Genomic DNA, 22,570 nt, shown 5'->3' on the forward strand with positions numbered 1-22,570 from the left:
CCTTCTGAATACAAAGGGTTTAGATATCAATGGAAATATCTCACCTTTACCTTCAGAGTCGTTTACAACCGCTTTGCGCTTCGTCGTTGGCAAATAGACATTTGCAAGTTGTCTCCTCCAGATAGTAGGTAAATATCCACTAACAGTTACATCCAGCGCTGTTGTTTTCGTTTTACAAAATATCCCGTTACTATTTCGGTGTGAGAATCGAGTTAGCGTGTGAATGAAGTGTCCTAATGAATCAAACTGAATTGACTTTTTTCGCTATTGAGAGTTTACATCTCGCAATTCTGACTTTTCCCCTCAGAATTTCGTAATATACTCGCAATTTTAGATTTTTTTCACAATTGCAAGTTCACATCTAGCAATTCTGACTTTTTTCTCAGAATTCCATTAAACAAACTCGCAATTCTAAAATTTCTCGCAATGTAAACTCGCAATAGTTAAAAAAAAATTTAACAAAATTTTGAGATGTAAACTGCGAGATGACTTGCAGTTCTGATTTTTTTTCTTGCAAATGCAAGTTTGTATTTCACAGTTCTGACTTTTTTTCCTCTCACAATTCAGTTTATGTCTTGCAACTCTGACCCACTGCTCCGTGTGTGTGCACTGGATGGGTTAAATGCAGAGCACAGTATGGGCTACAGGTCATGTCATTTCTTGCATTTCAGATTTTTTTTGCTTGCAAATGCAAGTATTCGTAATGTAAACTCACAATAGGGGAAAAAGTCAGAATTGCGAGTTTAAAGGCATTTTGAGAAAAAAAATCTAAATTGTCAGATGTAAATTGTGGGATAAAAATTCACAGTTCCGATTTTTTCTCTCGCAACTGCAAATTTATATCTCGCAATTATGACTTTTTTCTCAGAATTGTGAGACATAAACTTGCAATTGTGAGTTTACATCTCGCAATTATGACTTTATTCCCCCCTCAGAATAGCGGGATATAAACTCGCAGAAATAAAGTCAGAATTGCAAGATAAAAACTCACAATTATGATTAAGTTTGCATTCCACAATTCTGACTTTTTTTCCTTGCAATTCAGAGTTTACATCTCACAACTCAGGCTTTTTTCCTCAGAATTTCATAATACATTTGCAATTCTGACTTTTTTTCACAATTGCGAGTTTGCATATTGCAATTCTGATTATGACTTTTTAAAATAACTTATGCTATTTATTTTTTATTTAATTATTTAAAACTATTTTTATTAGTAGATGTTTTATTTGCAACATCTTAATTTTTAAGTAAACTGACAACATGAAATGCAATTCATGTTTAAATTATGTTTCTTAGGACTTCAAGCAAAAACAGAAAGCAACAAATTCCTCAGAAATTCAAAATATGCTGCAAAAAAAAAAAATCACATACACCCACCTATACAGCTTAAGTTTGTTGTATCCCTTATTAGTTTATTATAGACTTAATTATACATATTAGCAAACATGTCACCAAACTTACCAGATTACTAAAAATACCAAATTACCAATTTACCATCATGAGTTCTGCAAACTCCAGCCTTGACAATCATAGTTCAGTGAAAACATGAAACTCACGGACAACTTTTAATGGCAAGTTTCGTTATTTTATTATTGAAATGTCCTAATTCTATTGTCCTCACAAGGTATAAATACCCTGAACATCCAATATTGACACGTTTCACAGTGAAGACATGTTTTGAGCCTCTGGAGTTACTGACCGAGAGACCAGAGGGAGTCATGTACAGTAGTGAATAAAGACGTTATACAGCTACGGGCCGAGAAAATAAGAAGGTGCTAGTTTCACAACAACTTCACAATATATACACCAACTCAAATCAATTCAAGTTATTCAGAGGCGACATTATCAAAAGGAGATACTGATGTGCTGTTAAAAGTCTACAACTGATAAGCCTGGGCCAAAAATATTATTACAGAACATCTGGCACAAAAAAACAAACACAACGTACGGCTCGTCAAAAACAAGGTCCAAAATGAAATGACCTCCTCTGGCCCGGAGGAAGACCAGTAGGTAGTTGTGCATGGTTTTCACTTTAGGAAATATCTGCTGATCAGCAGAGGACATGGGAGCGAAATTTATGCTGTTGTTCTTGAAACGTAATACACAGATGAAATAATATCATGAAATATGTTCGATTTCCCCTGATGTACTTAAGGGTTGATGATTACAAAGGGAGAGAACAAATGGTTTAGTGTTAAAATTAATCTTTGCAATACATACAATGAAAACAGCCAATCTTGAATGCAATGCGTTTTAACCTGCAAAAGCATCTTCAACTAGACTAGTGACAGACCGATATATCAGACTGATTCAACGACCAATATTGGACTTTTTTGGCTAAATTAAAAAAAAAGAAAAAGTTATTAGATTTTACATACGGTTTTCAGTAAAAATATTAAATATATAAATAAATTAAAATATAATTATGGTACTTTGTATTGATAAAGATATAAAGAAAGAAAATGTAAATATAACATTCAGGTTATGTTTCAATTTGATTTATGTTTTGTAATCCTATATGAGATTTTACATCTATTGATAAAATGTAATATTTTTACAGAAAATTACATAATAAATAATATTTATTAATTATTGTGTATTTTCTTTAAAAATAATAACTTAATTTGTTTAAATTATCTAAAAGATTCTTTTAAAATTACAAATATTAACTTTTTTTAATATTTTGAAAATATATTAACAACACTACTTGGTCCAAAAAGTTGTAAAAAGTTATAATTCTAAACAATCATTGGTTATATTTTTACTGAAAATGATCTATGATAATATATAATTAATAAATAGTATATATTTATTTATTTATTATGTAGTATATGTAATTTTCTTTAAAAATATTAACATTCATTTTTAAATATTTAAAAAAAAATGTTATTTTTACTGAAAATTATATATAATATATAATTAATAAAAAATATTTATTATTTATTTTATTTATTATATGCAATTTTTCTAATAATTTCGTTACAAATACTTACACTACTTGGTCCAAAAAACGTTTAACATTTTTGCTAATAATTTATAATTCTAAACAACCATTTTTAATATTTTTACTGAGAATAATATATATTATATGATTAATTTATGGAGCAAAGTTCGATAATCCTAATCTTAATCCTATGCCAAACTAACCACAAACTGTTATAATTTTTAACTGAAAATTCTATATAATATATAATTAATAAGTATTCATTTATTTATTTATTTATTTATTATGTATTATATGTCATTTTCTTAAACATATTAACATTCATTTTAAAATATTTTTAAAATAAAGAAGAAATGTTAATATTTTTACTGAAAATTCTATACAATTAATAAATATAGTAATTTACAATTCTAAACAACCATTTTTATTTGTTTTACTGAAATTTATATAATTTATGGAGCAATGTTCAGTAATCCTGTATGTAACTAACCAACCAACTAAGTAACTGACTGAAAATAAATATAATTAATAAATATTTATGTATTAAATGTATTTCTTTAAACATTCAAATTCATTTTTAAAATTAAAAATAAATTTTAATCATCTTACTGAATATTATATATCATAGTATGTATTAATTATTTATGATATGTAATTTTCTTCAAAATATTTACTTTTTTTAAATATATAATTAACCCTACTTGGTCAAAAAAAAAAGTAAAAAAAAATTGTGCACAATTTATAATTCAAACAACAATTGTAATATTTTTACTGAAAATTAGTAAAACATAATAACAAAAAAAAATTCATTAAAAAAAAATGGTTACACTTTATTTTTAAGTGCCCTTGGTACAGTGTAATTAAGCAATAAGTAATATTAATTAACACTCATGGTTACTTAAAAGTCAAGGTTTGATTTAGAGTTAGTTTCATGTAGTTTAATTATTATATTTTAATTATTATAAAAACGTATCAAGGGTGCTGTAAAATAAAGTGTTACTGAATCCTAAATAACTTTAATAATAAATAAATGCCATTTGGGTCTCATATCGGTCAGCCACTATGCTAGACGCATAAAATCTTGATTTGACATCCAGGTAGTTATAACTTATAGGTAAGTTTGGATACTATTATTTCTTTGAGATAAAGGGTTACACAATATATATTTGATTTTTATGTATTAATGTTATCTAATGTAGAGTTCTATCCCATGCTAATGTGTTTTGTATGATAGCGCAAGCTCTGGGAAAGGATCTAACCAGTTGGTCTACTCTTGTGTTTCTTTGTGAGAGATTGGTTTTTCCGCACTTGGGCAGATCAATCCTGAACACGCAAACTCTTGATGTGGGTGTAAATGTGAACGTGAAAATTAGATCAGATCACTGTGACCAACAGCTACATGAAGAGTGAACCTTTTCAATACTAGGCGGAAATTATATTGGCGAACTCGTCCTCCATCACCTGAAATCCGCTGACTTTTAGTTTCTCCCTCCAGGAAAGCAGGATTACTTCGGATGGCTTTTGTTTGAAAAAGTGCTGGACAGGAGCGTTCAAAGTACAGTGCTCTGCTGAAGTGGGACGGACGGGTCAGTGAGGGACCACTTCCTTTATGGAGGCCAGGGCAGAGTGGATGCGCACGTGCAGCCGGTTCTCGAAGTCGTACCCGGTGTAGTTCTCCTGCAAACAAAGGTAGTCACAACCTGAGCTGAAATTACTGACGTTCTGAAGATACTAAATTGCTACTGTCTTGTGGTCTTACCTTGGCCTGAAGCAGCAATGATCTTCCTTTACTCAGGGTCTAAGGAGGGGAAAAAGATAATTGATAAAAAAAAAAACAACAACAACACGTATATGTTTAGAAATAGTACTGAAAAAAATCTAATAAATAGATAAATAAAATACAATGCACAATGTCAGTCCTAATTCCTCTATATTTTGTAAAAATATTTTCAATGATATATTATGTAAATTATATATAAACTAAACTAAACTCCTAATATCTATAAGTGATAATATTTATTATATAAAAGTGCTTTAAAAATTAACTGTATTTACATACACATAAATTAAGTCATTTCACATATATTAATTATATTATATATAATATATGATGTGTATATTTAAGTTCCCCTTCAGTCGTTTCACTACGAGGTTACATATGGGAACTCGAGTCCAATCATCTCTGAGCCTTATTCAAAAGGCCAATGAAAATTGGCGAGTGGCATTTGCATGCCAAGCCACGCCCCGTACATACGGGTATATAAGATGGCGGCATGCAGCCAGTCATTCAGATTTTTGCTTCGGAGCCGTCTCTCTGCCCGAGCCTACAACACACACACACACACAAAAAAAAATTTCAACGTTCCTTTTGCTCTTCCCTGCTGGCGTGCTGCCATCTAAAAGAGTTTTTCTAAAAGAGTGTTTTGGCAGCCACCAGTGGGATCCTGCTGGCGGCCGTTTTCATGGCCAGAAAAAGCCTCCTGCTCTCCAGCGAGCCCCTCTGAGTGCACAGTGGTGCCGCGGTTCCTCCCTGGGCAGACCGGGACTAAAAGAGCAATTTCTCACGGCTGTGAAAAACGTTCTTTTCAGAATGGTTTTCCGGCCGTGCACTTCTGGGTGTGGCAGTTTCCTCACCTCTCAAGACGGCCATGAACGCTGCCTTACATGTCTGGGCCGAGAGCATGCTGAGGCAGCGTTCACGGATGGTTCATGCGTTCATTGCGAGCACATGACCATGGTTACGCTGAAGAATTGCCGTTCTTTTGCGAGACGGCTCCCCTCGTCGCCCCGCGGCAGGTAGTTGAGACGCCAATGCTTTTTGAATCGCGAGACGAGACGTGGCGAGACGCGAGGGGGACTTACGAGTCCCTGTACAGAACGTGTCCCTCAGCGTGATCCCGTTCAGCTGCCAGAGCAGTACGCTTCCCCGCCAGCCGGGCTAAACGTCTCCTCTGGCGCTTCACTAGAGGAAGAAATGTCTGTTATAGCATCAGAGGGAGAGTCTGAGGGTGAAGCTGACATCTCGGCTGGCCAGCGCCCCGCTGTGGTCGCTGTTCCATCTGAGCTGGATGCTGAACTCTCGGCTTTGCTCCTCCGAGCCGCCAGGGGGATTGGTTTGGAGGTACCTCAAATGCCTCCGGCTGGTCCTTCTAGGCTGGATGATTGGTTCCTTGGGAGGGCTCGCGCAGTGTCGCCGCCTTTTCAGCCCGTGGTCAGACCCCTTCCTTCAGGCCGGAGTGCCCCTGGGACAGGTGTCCAGGCACATCATGGTCTACACGGATGCCTCCACCAAGGTTTGGGGTGCTGTATGCAACGGGCAAGCAGAATCGGGCTCCTGGACAGGACCTCGACTGCAGTGGCACATCAATTGCCTCGAGTTGTTGGCTGTGCTCCTGGCCCTTCGTCGTTTCTGATCGACGTTGCGCCAGAAGCATGTGCTTGTTTGTACCGACAGCACTGCGACTGTGGCGTATATCAATTGCCAGGGCGATCTCCGCTCCCCTCGCATGTCACAACTCGCCCGCCGTCTGCTCCTCTGGAGTCAAACGTGGCTGAAATCGCTACGTGCCATTCACATACCAGGGGAACTCAACCGTGCAGCGGATCAGCTCTCACGGCAGTCCACCCACCCTGGAGAATGGCGACTCCACCCTGAGACAGTCCAGCTGATTTGGAGTCATTTCGGCGAGGCTCAGATAGAGCTGTTCGCCTCCCCCGAATCCTCCCACTGCCAGCTCTTTTACTCCCTGACCGAGGCTTCCCTCGGCAGAGACGCACTGGCACAAGCTGGCCTCCGGGGCCCAAGTACGCCTTTCCCCGAGTGAGCCTCCTTGCACAGACCCTGTGCAAGATCAGGGAGGACGAGGAGGAGGTCTTGCTGGTTGCGCCACACTGGCCCACCCGGACCTGGTTTCCAGAACTTATTTCCCTCGCGGCAGCCCCTCCCTGGAAGGTCCCCTTGAGGAAGGACCTTCTTTCTCAGGGGATGGGCACAATTTGGCACCCGCGCCCTGACCTGTGGAACCTGCATATCTGGCTCCTGGACGGGACGCGTCAGACCTCGCCGGTCTTCCCCAGGCCGTGATAAATACCATCACTCAGTCCCGAGCCCCTTCTACGAGGCAGGCTTACGCACTGAGGTGGGGTCTGTTCGTTGACTGGTGTTCCTCTCGGGGAGAGGACCCACAGAGATGCACGATTGCAATAGTGCTTTCCTTCCTGCAAGAGAAGTTGGAGCGCAGGCTGTCCCCTTCGACTCTCGAAGTGTACGTTGCTGCCATTGCAGCGTATCACCATGCAGTGGATGGAACATCCCTTGGTAAGCACCAACTTATCGTGAGGTTCCTGCGAGGTGCGAGAAGGATTAATCCTCCCAGACCGCACCTCATACCCTCTTGGGATCTCTCTATTGCCCTCCGTGGCCTACGGGAAGCCCCATCCGAGCCACTTGCGTCAGTTGAGCTGAAATTTCTGTCGCTTAAGACAGCGCTCCTGACTGCCCTGGCCTCCATCAAGAGGGTAGGGGACCTACAAGCCTTCTCTGTCAGCGAAACATGCCTTGAGTTCGGGCCCGGAGATTCTCACGTCATCCTGAGACCCCGACCCAGTTACGTGCCCATGGTTCCCACCACGCCCTTCCGCGATCAGGTGGTGAACCTGCAAGCTCTGCCCCCGGAGGAGGCAGACCCAGCTTCTGCGCTGTTATGCCCTGTTCGTGCTCTGCGCATATACGTAGACCGTACTCGTACTCGGCTCTTTGTCTGCTCGGAGGTCAGCAGAAAGGGAATGCTGTCTCCAAACAGAGGTTGGCCCATTGGGTGGTGGAAGCCATCTCCCTGTCTTATTTATATCAGGGAGAACCATGCCCCTTAGGTGTTCGTGCCCACTCCACTAGGAGTGTTGCCTCATCCCATGCGTTGGCTCATGGCGCCTCACTAGCGGATATCTGTAGAGCTGCCGGCTGGGCGACACCTAGTACCTTCGCTAGGTTCTACAACCTTCGCATAGAGGCCGTTTCCTCCCATGTCTTCACATAGACTTCAGGTGAGCGGGAGGACAGCTGGTGTTGGCTTGCTGCGCCATTTCCACGTGGATCCGTGCGCCATATCCCAGAATGTTCCCTCCGGCGAACCCTGGGTCCTCCATGCCCCGCAGTCAGGCCTAGATGCGGAGTAGTCCCTGACTGTGATCCTGCATGGGTCACCTTCGCCCCGCAGGTTGTGGCTATATTTTTCAATATTCCAGCGGAGAAGACCGCTGTTTCCCTCATATATCCCTAAAAGTTTATGGATATATTGAATTATTCTCATTTCCACATGTGAAGATCTCACATGCTCTGCCCCCCCCCCCAACCCATGCTTCAGACAACTGGCATCCCTGTAGGGCCCCTCTATTGGCCCTCAGGGTGTTGGGAAGGTTACGTTACAATTTCCATCTGCTGACACGTACGCCTGTCAGCATGTGGGGTTGTGCGTAATGCGGTGTCAGGGTCGTGGCCTGTTCCATGGGTCTGTTCCCATATGTAACGTCGTAGTGAAACGACTGAATGGGAACGTCTAGGTTACGAAGGTAACCCTCGTTCCCTGCCCCTGCCACGACCCTCGCGTCGCGCTGACGCCGGCTCGTCCGGCTCCTCAGCAAAAACCTGAATGACTGGCTGCATGCCGCCATCTTATATACCCGTATGTACGGGGTGTGGCTTGGCATGCAAATGCCACTCGCCAATTTTCATTGGCCTTTTGAATAAGGCTCAGAGATGATTGGACTCTAAAGCGAGTTCCCATATGTAATGTCTCCGTTCCCTCCTTCGTAACCTAGATGTTAAAACTCATAACTAATATAAAAACAAATAGTTTATTATATTTATATAAACAGATAATATATATGCTATTCCTAAATTATAGTTTAAATTAAACTTTTTTAAATAATTAAAAATTAAACAAAATTTAATTAAAAATTAAATAAAATATTTATACAAATTAAATAAATTATAAAATGCTACATAATTAAAATTCATATTATTATTTGTTATCATACAAATAATACTATATAAATAATTATTTGTTTGTGGTTATTGTATGTATATTCAGTTTATATAGAAATCATTATATTTATATTTAAAGTCTATATTTAAACAAACTTAAACTCATAACTATAATTAAATAAATGAAAAAATTTGTAAAATATTAGAAAATACTACATAAACATTTATCACTTATTTGTTATTATACAATATTACTATATAAATAATAAATTATTTGTATGTAGTTATTGTAGGTATGTTTATTCAGTTTATGTATAAATCTTAATTATAAAAATATGTAAATTAATTATTTTCATAACTATATATTTAAAAAAAATCATATTAGTTAATTGTTATAATACTATATATTTGTATTCATTAATTTTTTATTTATATTTATCATAAATAAATACTATATAAAGAAAGAATTTTATGTAATTATGAGTGGATACTGTAGTTATGTACAGTGTTGGGCACGTACCTTTAAAAAAGTAATTAGTTACTATTTGTGAGAAGTAACTAGTAACTATAACTGAGTTAGTAACTGAGTTACATCATTCTCAAGGTAACTAATTACCAGGCAAAGTAACTACTGCGTTACTTAAAAAAAAAAAAATCAAATTTTATATAACTATAAAATAAAAATAAAACATTGTACACTAATCTACACTATATTAATGTTGTTGTGGGACATCGTGAGCGACAACTATCAAATTCAACTTATTATTATAAATATTATCATTACTATAGTGGAACAATAAAGCACAATAGATGGTTTAGAACTTTAAACATCGTTATCACCTGCATTCTTAGCCTCTAATTTTGTGGCGGCATGTGACGATGTGAGGTGCTTCAGTAGATTAGAATTACTTGTCACCGACGCAGAGAGACTCTTTTTTTTTCCTGGCATAGGAACATTTTTGCCTTTCACCTCAGCGAGGGAAAAGTAGTGCTTATACTTCCAGTTTGCAAAAGCTACATTTGAACTTGTTGGACTTGCCATCGTTGTGATGTTGTGGATGTTGGTGTGTGCGACTGACTGTTAAATAATTAGAAAATACTACATAAACATTAATATTAGTAATTATTTGTTGTTATAAAAATACTATATAAATAATTATTTCTATGCAGTTTTGAGTAGTTATTGTAGTTATGTACATTAAATATAAATGTAAATAATTATATATAAATTGAAAGTTTACATTTCAAATAAAACCTAAACTCATAACTATAATAAAAAATTAAAACATTTATAAAATATGAATAAATATTTAAAATACGACAGAAACATTTGTAATATGAATTATTATTAGCATGTAGTTATATTTAAACCAAAACTTAAATTCATAACTATAATAAAAAACTTTTATAAAATAAGAATGATTTAAAAATACTACATAATAAACATTCATATTATTAATTGTTTTTAAAAACAACACTATAAAGTAATTATTAGTTTTGTAGTTATTTATATTCAGTTTATATATAAATATTTACATTTAAACTAAAACTTAAAACTCATAACTATAATGTAATACTAAATGAAAACGTTTATAAAATAAATACACAATTCTACATAACAAACATTCATATTTATTCATTCATAATAATAATTATTTGTATGCAGTTATAAGTAGTTATTGTAGTTATGTATATCTAGTTTATAAATTTTTTTTAAGTAAACTTATAACTAATTTTATTTTAAAGATGAAAACATTTATAAAATATGAATAAATGATTAGAAACTATTACATAATAAACATCCATATTATGAATTTATTAATACGTAATTATTTGTATGTAGTTCTTGTGATATTGTATTGTATTAAAGTGTATAAATATTTTAATTTATATTACGTTTATATTCAAAATACAACTTTAAAAATAAATATATGATTTGATACTACGTAGTAAACATTCATATTATTAATTATTTATTATACAAATAATACTATACGATTTTACTATTATTATTAGCATTAGCATTATTATATTACATTATATTATTATTATCAATGGTTCCAAAAGAAATGCTACATAATTTATGGAGCAAAGTTCGATAATTCTGTGTTAATCAGAATACATTTTTTAGTACACATCAATGCAAATGGACTGAATGTAGAGTTAGGATTAAGTCTACTGGAAGCAGATGAATGAAGAAATATTTAAATACAGTGCCTTAAATCTGAAAACAAAAGGATTTGGAGTGAGATTTACCTCAGGTTTGGCCAATAAGACGCAGCCCAGCTCATAGCAGGAATATGGCTGCACATAGCTGTTATTCAGACGGCCGTATTCATCCTGCGCTGCCAGCTGGAAAGACTAGGAACACAATCAAACCAAATCACTATTAAACACAGTATGTGAGACGATAAACAAGATACACAGAAATCTGTGCCTGACCAATCTGAAATGTGTTATTAATATTCTGCATTTTGTAGCATTTGAGCTTTGAAATCTATTTGTAAAATGTACTTAGAAACTATAAAATATTCCAGCGGTACTGTACCTTTAAGACTTCTATAGGTAAATGACCTTAGTCTGCATACATAAGGAGTTAGAACAAACCTGAACAGCATCTTTAATATTCCCAAGACATTTCTGAATAGCACCAAGCAGCAGGTGTTTTAGGCCCAGGCTTGACTGGTCATCCAGCCCCTGTAACACTGAATACAGCATCAAGATCAGGGTTAGAATGAGGGAAAAAGAGGTGATCGGATAAAATAGGACCGTTTGGACGCACTTCATAGCGCACGCTTTACCTTGGTTCATAAGCTGGAGTTTGGAGGAAGAGCAGTTTGGAAGAGCTTTCCACAAGTACAGCACTTCCACAACACCCAGAATGCACAGCTCTCGCGTCAGGGAGACTTTCCTCAGCTTCTCTGCCTAGTGGCACGAACAAAGTAGAAGAAAGGGTTTGAAAATAATAATAAAATAGTTCATGTTAAATATTTATATTATTACTATAAAATAACTACTTTATATTAGAAATATAATTAATGTAAAATATTTATACTAATAATATAAAAAATTATGGTTATATGTACACATAAAATAAATGTAATTTTCATAAATTAGTTTCAGGAAAAGTTTTTGCATTCAATATTTACATTAGGATAGTTTATTATCAATGTAAAATGATGAAATTTAGTTTTAAAAATTACACACACATTCATTAATTCATTCATCATATATAATTTGGATTTTATCATTATTTTATGTTATAAATTACAGACAAAAAATACATATGTACGAAATGTATACAAATGATATTAAATTTAATGTAGAATTTATTTTGTTAATATGTAATCACATATTAACATAAAATCAAATTATATTAAATTACATATTTATATGAAATATATCAAAATTATATATTAAATTACATATAACATATTGACATATAACAATAAATTATGTTCAATTACATATATATGAAATATAAAACATTTAGATTATATTAAGTTACACTGATATGAAATATATTACGAAATATCTAAAAATCATATATTAATTTACATAAATTCTATAAAATTAAATGTTTATCTATGAAATATATTATGAAATATGTAAGAATCGCATTAAATTAGATAACTAACATCTACTGTTAAATTATAGATGTATATAATTACATATTACATATTAACATATAACATGAAGTTATATCACATTATATATTAATAATAATACACACAAATGTCTATACATTCATTATAATAAAAACAAATACATATATCTAGTATTTTTATTAAAATTTATATTTATTAATTGTATTAATCCTGAGTTTAATTTTACTTTTTTAAATGAAAATAACTGCAAAAAAGTATTGTTGTAATTGATCAATTATTAGGTAACTCACTCTTTTCAGTGCAAACTGCTCAATCTGATTGTTCTTGCGTTTAAAAAGTTTCTGGACATCTCGGAAAACACCTTTGGCTCCCTCTAGATCACCAGAAGCCCCCTGACATACTTTGGGTTGAGATGGAAAAGGTTTTATCAAAACGGTTATTTTAAAGAGACATTAGAGTTTTACTGGGAACATAATCTGACCTCCAGTGAGGTAAGCATAGTAACACTGTGACCAGCGGGATTCATTCTTCAGCCGCTCAAAAGACCTGTAGGCATCTTCAAAGTTCATCTCTATCATGCTGCACCAGCCTGCAAATCCACAACAAATGAAACAATATGTTAAGCAGACAAGTTATTATAGAATATTTAAGCCAAAAATTTAAATTCTGTCATTACTCACCCTCATGTCGTTCCAAACCTCTAACGCCTTTGTTCATTTTAGGAACACAGATTCAAATATTTTGATGAAATCCAAGAGCTTTCCGACCCTACATAGACAGCAAAACAACTGACACTTTCAAGGCCCAGAAAGGTAGTAAGGACATCATTAAAAAGACTGACGAAAGACAAGGAATTGTTGTATGAAGTCGGTTTTTTTTCTTTGCACACAAGAAGTATTCTTGAAGCTTCATTACATTACACTTGCACCACGGATTTCACATGGACTATTTTAATGATGTCCTTACTACCTTTCTGGGCCTTGAACTTGTCAGTTGCATTGCTGTCTATGCAGAGTCAGAAAGCTCTTGGATTTCCTCAAAAATATCTTAATTTGTCTTCTGAAGATGAACAAAGGTCTTACGGTGTGGAGCAACATAATGAGTATTAAATGACAGAATTTTCATTTCTGGCTAAACTATCCCTTTAATAGGTTGGGAAAATGCATACAATTAAGTGCCAAAATTCAATCAAATTGGATAATATATTTAATAAATGACTATACATAGCAGGCACCGATTCTGTTGCTACTAAAAAATTTAGTAAACTTCAGATTTGTACCAATTTCATAGAGGCACACGTGTTGAATCTCTCTTTGGTCTGAGGCAAACTCCAGAGCATCTTGAAATGAAGCCAGCGCACTGTTGATTTGGCACTGAAAAAGGAAAAAAGTGATGTATTATTTATATTACATATATATTTAAAAAAAATGTATATATTAGATATATAGATAAACACACACACACAAGTCAACATTTGAAGTGGATCAAAGAGTTAAGAGTTCAAAAGATGTCCTAAGACAAGAACGGGTATTGTTTTGGTTTTAGGACAACTTTGAGGAAAGGTTTTGATCCACTTCAAATGTTGACTACTGTATATCAGTATTGTCTAATAATCATTATTATTCACATTTTTGTTGTATATGTTTAAACTATTATATATACACATTATAGTACACATTTCACACACACACACACACACACACACAAATATATATAAGTGTAAAAATTGTTATATTCATTATAACAATTTATAATACAAATGTTATATGTGTTTAAAAATTTAATTTATAGCATAAATACTGTTTATAATATATTGTAACATTTGAGTATAACACCGTGGTTATGTTCTTGTTAATTGTAATGATTACATTGTTATATACTGTCAATATTTTTATTTCAATTATTTCATTTTTTTCTTATGTTCCTGATTCTAATTTACAGTCAAACCTAAAATTATTCAGACACCAGGTATCATTTTTCAATTTTTTTTACTAGTGGGTGCAGGATCGCAAATTAAAGTAAACTGTGACATATTATACCCCAAAATTCTTCATACAGTAGACTACTTGTAAAATGTATAACAAACTTGGTAGCAAAATTTATTCAGACACTGACCTGACCATGTTTTGCTTAAGTGTTTTTTCTTTAATTGCTAATGCGATCTTTTTAAACCACAGACTGAACAAAATGAAGCGTTGCTTGGTAATTGGTCAACAAAGTATTGATCGTTGCGGACATATTGTCATACTAACAGTTGTCTGAATAATTTTTGGTTGATTGCAATCCATTACATTACCTATCAAAGTCATCTGACATTAACAAGATGAATCTCTTCTGACAGTTTAAATTGTTTAATTGTTTAAATTACACATTGCAGTCAGTGTATAATTTGTATTGAAGATGATTGATATTAATGGTTGTGTTTGGATGCCTTCCATTGCGTCTAACACACCCACTACATGAAGAAAGTCATTATGGTGGTTACATAGTAATTAAATATCGTTGAAGCATAAACCACACTATTATTTTAATTATTTAATCACACAAATTGATTATCAAGCACCAAGCATCTGCTCTGGTTTCATTTCGATGTTAAATCCCTACATACCCACCTCTAATCTCTGCACCCGTCCTTTGAAAAAGATAAAGAGAGAGGAATTTGGGTAAACCATCGCCTTCTTCTGCAGAATAGCTTTGGCCTCCAGGAGCCCGGCACGAGAATCAGAGCCGTCCAGAGCAAAGAAGGGCTGCACCACGGTGTGGTACCACAAAAGAGCCAAACTGACAGAGAAAACGAGAGAAAAGGCAAAGATGCATATTATAGCACAGTTTGGGGTTATATATTTGAACATATTTGCTGTGAAGCAGCACCGATTAGAAAAAAAAAAGCAGCCTTAATCCATCTGAAGAACAAATTGGGAGCGTTTTGTCCCGGGCTGGATTAAGTATGCTTAAATTCATCTCTATTAATAGAGCTGCTGCACAATCTGTCAGCCTCTGGATATCAACTACTGTGAACAATGGATTTAAAGAGAGTTGAGAAAACGGTCACAAACTATGTATGTAGTTAAAAAAAAACTAATCAAAGAATGATCAAAATTAACTAGATAAATACATTTCATGAAGCAAATATGAATGGTATTTGAAAGTACTAAATTCTTCATAATGTTAGAGTGTTCTGGGTGGTTGCTAGGCTGTTGCTAATGTGTTCTGCTTGGTTGCTAGGTGGTGCCTTGGTTGCTAGGTAATGCTTGAGTGTTGTGGATGGTTTCCAGGGTATTGCTGTGTGGTAGCTAGATTTTTTGTGTGGTTGCTAAGCTGTTGCTAGGATGCTTTGGGTGGTTTGAGAGGCTCCTGTGGTTTCCAGGGTGTTGATATGTGGTAATAGATTGTTTGGGTGGTTGCTAAACTGGTTGATAGGCTGTTGTGGATGGTTTCCTATAGTGTTCTTAGTGGTTGCTAGGTTGTTGATAAGGTGTTATCGATGGTCTCACTATCAGTAATACTAGGGTGTTCTGGGTGGTTGCTAGGCTGTTACTAGTACCTTCAGGTGGTTGCTAGACTGTTGCTAGGTTGTTGATGAGGTGTTATAGATGGTCTCGCTGCTATTATGCTTAGGTGTTATGGATGTTTGCTGAGCATTGCTATGTGGCTGCAAGATTACTAGTGGTTGCTAAGCTGCTGCTGGGATGTTTTTGGTCATTGCTAGAGGGGTGGTTGCTGAGGTGTTATGGATGGTTGCTAGGTGGTTGCTCCATGATAGACTTCTCCAAATATGGCTCAAATTCCAACTTCAACATAAGTATACACTATGTTGTTGTTTTTCCAGCCATTTTAGAAGTCTGATGATCAGGGGTTATGCTGTGTGCATACCAAATGCTAAGCAAATATTCTCATTGCATTATCACTTTAGATTACAATTTCTGATACAACCGGACACGTCAATTAACTTTTCGCTGATTGGCTTGCACCACAATGCATCGTGCAAATTTAAATAGTTAAAATTTTTGAGCTTGTGTGGAAGACGCGAATAAGACATATACAGTGACAAAAAAAAAGAGATCCCCTGCTGATTTTGTATATTTGCCCACTGACAAAGAAATAATCAGTCTATAAGTGACAGAATAAAAACAAAAATATCAAGAAAAACGCATTTCAAAAAAGTTATAAATTGATTAAATTAATTGATTTTATTGAGTGAAATAAGTATTTGACCCCTTCGCAGAACATGACTTAGTACTTGGTGGCAAAACCCTTGTTGGCAATCACAGAGGTCAGACGTTTCTTGAAGTTGGCCACCAGGTTTGCACACATCTCAGGAGGGATTTTGTCCCACTTCTCTTTGCAGATCCTCTCCAAGTCATTAAGGTTTCGAGGCTGGTTTTTTAAGGTTTTTGGCAACTCAAACCTTTAGCTTCTTCCACAGATTTTCTATGAGATTAATGTCTGGAGACTAGCTAGGCCACTCCAGGACCTTAATGTGCCTCTTTTTGAGCAACTCCTTTGTTGCTTCGGTCATGTGTTATTGTCATGCTGGAATAGCCATCCACGAACCATTTTCAATGCCCTGGCTGAGGGAAGGAGGTTCTCACCCAAGATTTGACAGTACATGGACCCATCCATCATCCCTTTGATGCAGTGTAGTTGTCCTGTTCCCCATGTTTGATGGTGGGGATGGGGTTCTTGGGGTCATAGGCAGCATTCCTCTTCCTCCAAACACGGCGAGTTGAGTTGATGCCAAAGAGCTTGACTTTGGTCTCATCTGACCACAACACTTTCACCTAGTTCTCCTCTGAATCATTCAGAAGTTCATTGGCAAACTTCAGACGGGCCTGTACATGTGCTTTCTTGAACTTTTTGGACCTTGCGGGTGCTGCAGAATTTTAGTCCTTCGTGGCGTAGTGTGTTACCAATTGTTTTCTTGGTGACTATGGTCCCAGCTGCCTTGAGATCATTGACAAGATCCTCCTCTGTAGTTCTGGGGTGATTCCTCACCGTTCCCATAATCATTGAAACTCAACAAGGTGAGATCTTGCATGGAGCCCAAGAGCGAGGAAGATTGACAGTTATTTTGTGTTTCTTCCATTTGTGAATAATCACACTGTTTTCACCTTCTCATCAAGCTGCTCAACGGTGGTCTTGTAGCGCATTCCGGCCTTGTGTAGGTCTACAATCTTCTCCCTGACATCCTTGGACAGCTCTTTGGTCTTGGCCATGGTAGAGAGTTTGGAATCTGATTGATTGATTGTTCTGTGGTCAGGTGTCTTTTATACAGGTAACAAACTGAGCTTAGGAGCATTCCCTTTAAGAGAGAACTCCTAATCTCAGTTTGTTACCCGATAAAAGACACCTGGGGGCCAGAAATCTTGCTGATAGGTGATCAAATACTTATTTCACTCATTAAAATGCAAATCAATTTATAACCTTTTTGAAATGCGTTTTTCTAGATTTGTTGTTGTTATACTGTCTCACTGTTCAAATAAACCTACCATTAAAATGATAGACTGATCATTTATTTGCGAGTAGGCAAACGTACAAAATCAGCAGGGGATTAAATCATTTTTCCCTCAATGTAGCTATTTCGAGGCAATCGCATCATTTGCATCACCCCGTGCAAATTCACTCATCTATTCACGTCTTTGCATTAGATTTGCTTGTAATCTACTCGCACAAATAATTAAATTTGCTTTTGGTACAGTTTCGCATTAAAAAAAATCTCGCTAACCATGGGATTTGAACCCACAACCTTGTGTTTATGAGCTTCAAGCTTTAAAAAATAATCTCGCTAACCATGGGATTTGAACCCACAACCTTGTGTTTATGAGCTTAAAGCTTTAAAAAAATCTCGCTAACCATGGGATTTGAACCCACAACCTTGTGTTTATGAGCTTAAAGCTTTAAAAAAAATCTCGCTAACCATGGGATTTGAACCCACAACCTTGTGTTTGAGCTTAAAGCTTTAAAAAAATCTCGCTAACCATGGGATTTGAACCCACAACCTTGTGTTTATGAGCTTAAAGCTTTAAAAAAATCTCGCTAACCATGGGATTTGAACCCACAACCTTGTGTTTATGAGCTTAAAGCTTTAAAAAAATCTCGCTAACCATGGGATTTGAACCCACAACCTTGTGTTTATGAGCTTAAAGCTTTAAAAAAAATCTCACTAACCATGGGATTTGAACCCACAACCTTGTGTTTATGAGCTTAAAGCTTTAAAAAAAAATCTCGCTAACCATGGGATTTGAACCCACAACCTTGTGTTTATGAGCTTAAAGCTTTAAAAAAAAAAATCTCGCTAACCATGGGATTTGAACCCACAACCTTGTGTTTATGAGCTTAAAGCTTTAAAAAAAAATCTCGCTAACCATGGGATTTGAACCCACAACCTTGTGTTTATGAGCTTAAAGCTCTACAGACTGAGCTAGCTGAGCAAAATTCAGATTTTATATAACTGTCTTGTTCTATTCTTTATTACATATGTTTAATAGAAATGAATGAGTCTGTGCCAGCATTGCCCATGCCTGCATGGCCTTTACATCTAATGCTCTTTATCTTTAATTGTGACCTTTCAGATGCCATCAATTATGTAACTCCAGAGTGAAACCAGTTGGACGTGACAGCATGTGCTCGCACATCAGGAGCGAGGGATTTTCTTCTGTCGTATGAGGGCTAAACATTTCCACAAATGCTAATAATTTAAACTGAGATCATGAGAAAATTATGTTATGAGCTGAATTGTCATTGCTTAGGTGCGATAAACACAAAAAACGTTGGCTTACGTGGCGAGCGGCGCCTTCATATCCTTGCTTTCGCTGGCGTATGCTAATGAGGCGAGACCTTGGTGACGGTCTCCAGGGAAGCCCAGCAGGTTGACGATCTTGAGCAGGTGTGGAGGCACCATCGAAATACACAAGTGAAAGAGCCCATAGCCGAAGCTGACCGAACCCTTCAGGCGGTCCAGAACCTCTTCTGTTACCCGGCCGCTGCTCTCGCTTGAGGTGTTGTGGTTGGCCTGATCGGTGGCAATCGCACCCTCCTGGTCGGAGCAGCGTCGGCGGCAGGCTTCCTGCAGCTGGCTGATGTCGCTGTAGCATTTGTTGTACATTTTCCAGGCCTTGCGGAGGATCCAGCCTCCTTTGATGTATGCTGAGGGGTGACAGGTCATTAAGATGTTAGATGAATGAAAATGTGTTTATAACTCTAAAACACTTGATTGAGCCTTTTGATATTTTTAATGACGAGCTGAATTGTTTTAAATAATCAAATAGGTGTATGCTTAAAATAATAAAGTAAATTGTAAGGAATAAAAATTCTTAATATTAATTTTCAAATAATATATAGAAATTGTAATACACAATACAAATTTAAATAAATTATTGAGACTTTTCGTATTTTTTGGTGACAAGCTGAATTGTTTTTAATAATTTGAATTTATGTATACTTGAAGTAATAAAACAAATATGAATGTAAATAAAAATGTAAGTAATAAAATTAAATAATTAAATAAAAACAACAAATTTAAGAAATTCAACTATATACAGTACAAATGGAAAACAAATAAAAACAAAATAATTGCATGATTAAGCCTTATAATATTTTTGGTGACAAGCTGAAAAGCTTTTAAGAATCCAAATTTTTGTATACTTAATTTTAAAAAGTAAATAAAAAATGAACAATTTTCTTAATATTCCTTTTAAATAAAAAAAATAAAGAATATACAGTAAAAATAAAAATAATTGCTAATAACAAGCTGAATAATTTTTAATAATATAAATGTTGCTTACTTGAAGTAATAAAATTAATAAAACTGTAAATTAAAAAAAATATTTTCTTAATTTTAATTTTTGTAATAAAAACATAAAGTGAAAGAACTTAAAGAAGTAAAAGCAATAAAGTAATTAATAATTTCTTAGTATATTTTTTGATAAATTTAAAATTACATAAATTCAAATATACAGAAAACAAACAAATAAATGAATGCATTATTGAGCCTTTCAGTATTTTGGTGACAAGCTTAATTGTTTTTAATAATCCAAATTTGTGTACACTTGAAGTAATAAAACAAATAAAAAGGTTAGAGAAATTCAATATAAATACAAAAATAAATAATAATTTTGGTGACAAGTTGAATTGTTTTTATTAATCCACATTTTTTTATAAAATATTTTTTTTCTTATCTTAAAATGTTTTATAAATAAATACAATTTTCCTAATTTTGGTGACAAGCTGTATAGTTTTTATAAAACCAATTTTTCTAATATTAATTTTCAGTGACATATGAATTACTCATTATTAATTTTCAGTAAAAATGAAAGAAATTCTAATAGGCAGTAAAATAAATAAAAACATAAATAAATAAATGCATGATTATGCCTTTCAGTATTTTTGGTGACAAGCTGAATCGTTTTTATTAATCCAAATGTGTGTATACTTAAAGTAAATAAAAAAAGTAAATAGAAAAAGAAACGAAAAAAATAACTATATACAAAATTGATTAAGCCTTTTAATATTTTTGGTGAGGAGCTGTGTAATAATCATTATTTTTATACTATTATTAATACAAATTTATTATAATTTTATATATTTAAAAAATAAAGACTTTCAAAATTTATTAAAATGAAGGCAATGAAATATAATAATGATCAAATTAAAAATAAAATTGATTAAAAAAAGTTAAGTTAAATTACATCAATACAAAAAAAATACTGTTTATAATGTTTTTGGAAAAAATGGATGTCTATCCCCTCTTTTTTTTTTATTTACTCCCCTTTATTTACTCGCAAACTACATTTCCATCAGGTTTTTCCATGAGTCAGCATTTTTCTAATCTAAAACGTAAACATTTGAAATCCAAACACCTGAGAGTTCCTGTTTGACGAACGACAGCACAGCGAGATAAACCTGGCAGTCGGCCACGATGATCTGTCTCTGAAGACGATCCACAATCACCAGTCCTGATCTCTGCGAGTCCACCTGGTGCGTCGATAATAAAAACCAAGATGTTAATGTGAGGAATCTGGCAAACAGACTCAGTTCAGCCCAGCTGCCGCACACTCATACAGACAAGTTCAACTCACGCTCTTCTTGATTTTGTTGCGGATGGTCTCGATGACGCCGGCGTTGTCGCTCTCGCAAAGCTTTTCGGTAGTTCTCAGGTCATCGCTGGCCATCTGCATTTTCTCCTCCTCGAAAGTCATCATGGCATTCTATCATGTTGTTTTTCAGGGATATATATGTGGGACCATCATAAAACAGGACAAAATTGGTAATATTATTAAAGGAAGAGAGGAAACAAACATGCCTAGTAGAGAAGACACAATGAGCCATTAAAGGATTAGTTCACTTCCAGAACAAAAATGTACAGATAATGTACTCACAACATCTTGGATGACAAAAAAATAAGAAATTACATTTTTCCTAATATTAATTTTCAATTAAAAAAATAAATAAATAATAAAAAAGATATATCTTATTTATTTGTTTATATATATTTTTTTAATTGAAAATTTTAATATGCAGTACAAAATAAAAAAGTAAATAAGAAATTACAATTTTCCCAATATAAATTTTCAACGAAAATATAAAAATTCAAATACCCAGTAAAAATAAAAAAAATGCTGAATTGTTCAATAATCCAAGTTTGTAAACCTAATTAAAAATAAATTAATACATTTTCTTAAAATTAATTTTCAATTTTATATATATATATATATATATATATATATATATATAAACATAAACTCAAATATGCAGTAAAAATAAATAAAAATATTTAACGTGAATATTTTTTAATAGTCCAAATTTTGTATACTTAATTTTAAAAAGTAAATAGAAAATATAAATTCTTAATATTATTTTTTTTATTTTCTTAAAATTAATTTTCATTTTCATTAATTTATATATAATAGAAATTACAATTTTCCCCAATATTAATTTTCAATGAAAATATAAAAATTCAAATATACACAGTAAAATTAAAAAAATGCTGAATTGTTTAATAATCCAAGTTTGTAAACCCAATTAAAAATAAATAAA

General features: G+C 34.5%; 1 protein-coding gene across 1 annotated transcript; it reads right to left on the minus strand.

The window, feature by feature from the left end:
* Nucleotides 1-2,970: 2,970 nt before the first annotated feature.
* ttc39c (tetratricopeptide repeat domain 39C) lies at nucleotides 2,971-21,739 on the minus strand. Its single transcript, XM_073844804.1, has 12 exons — nucleotides 21,613-21,739; nucleotides 21,394-21,508; nucleotides 19,315-19,681; nucleotides 15,148-15,316; nucleotides 13,815-13,908; nucleotides 13,017-13,124; nucleotides 12,826-12,935; nucleotides 11,729-11,852; nucleotides 11,535-11,632; nucleotides 11,184-11,288; nucleotides 4,704-4,742; nucleotides 2,971-4,621 (listed from the first exon to the last, which is right to left on the minus strand). Exons 1-12 carry the CDS (start codon nucleotides 21,733-21,735, stop codon nucleotides 4,532-4,534), a joined length of 1,542 nt encoding a protein of 513 aa, XP_073700905.1. The 5' UTR covers nucleotides 21,736-21,739; the 3' UTR covers nucleotides 2,971-4,531.
* Between the last annotated feature and the right edge of the window lie 831 nt (nucleotides 21,740-22,570).

Source organism: Garra rufa, chromosome 7 (assembly GCF_049309525.1).
Source record: "Garra rufa chromosome 7, GarRuf1.0, whole genome shotgun sequence".
Taxonomy (NCBI): domain Eukaryota; kingdom Metazoa; phylum Chordata; class Actinopteri; order Cypriniformes; family Cyprinidae; genus Garra; species Garra rufa.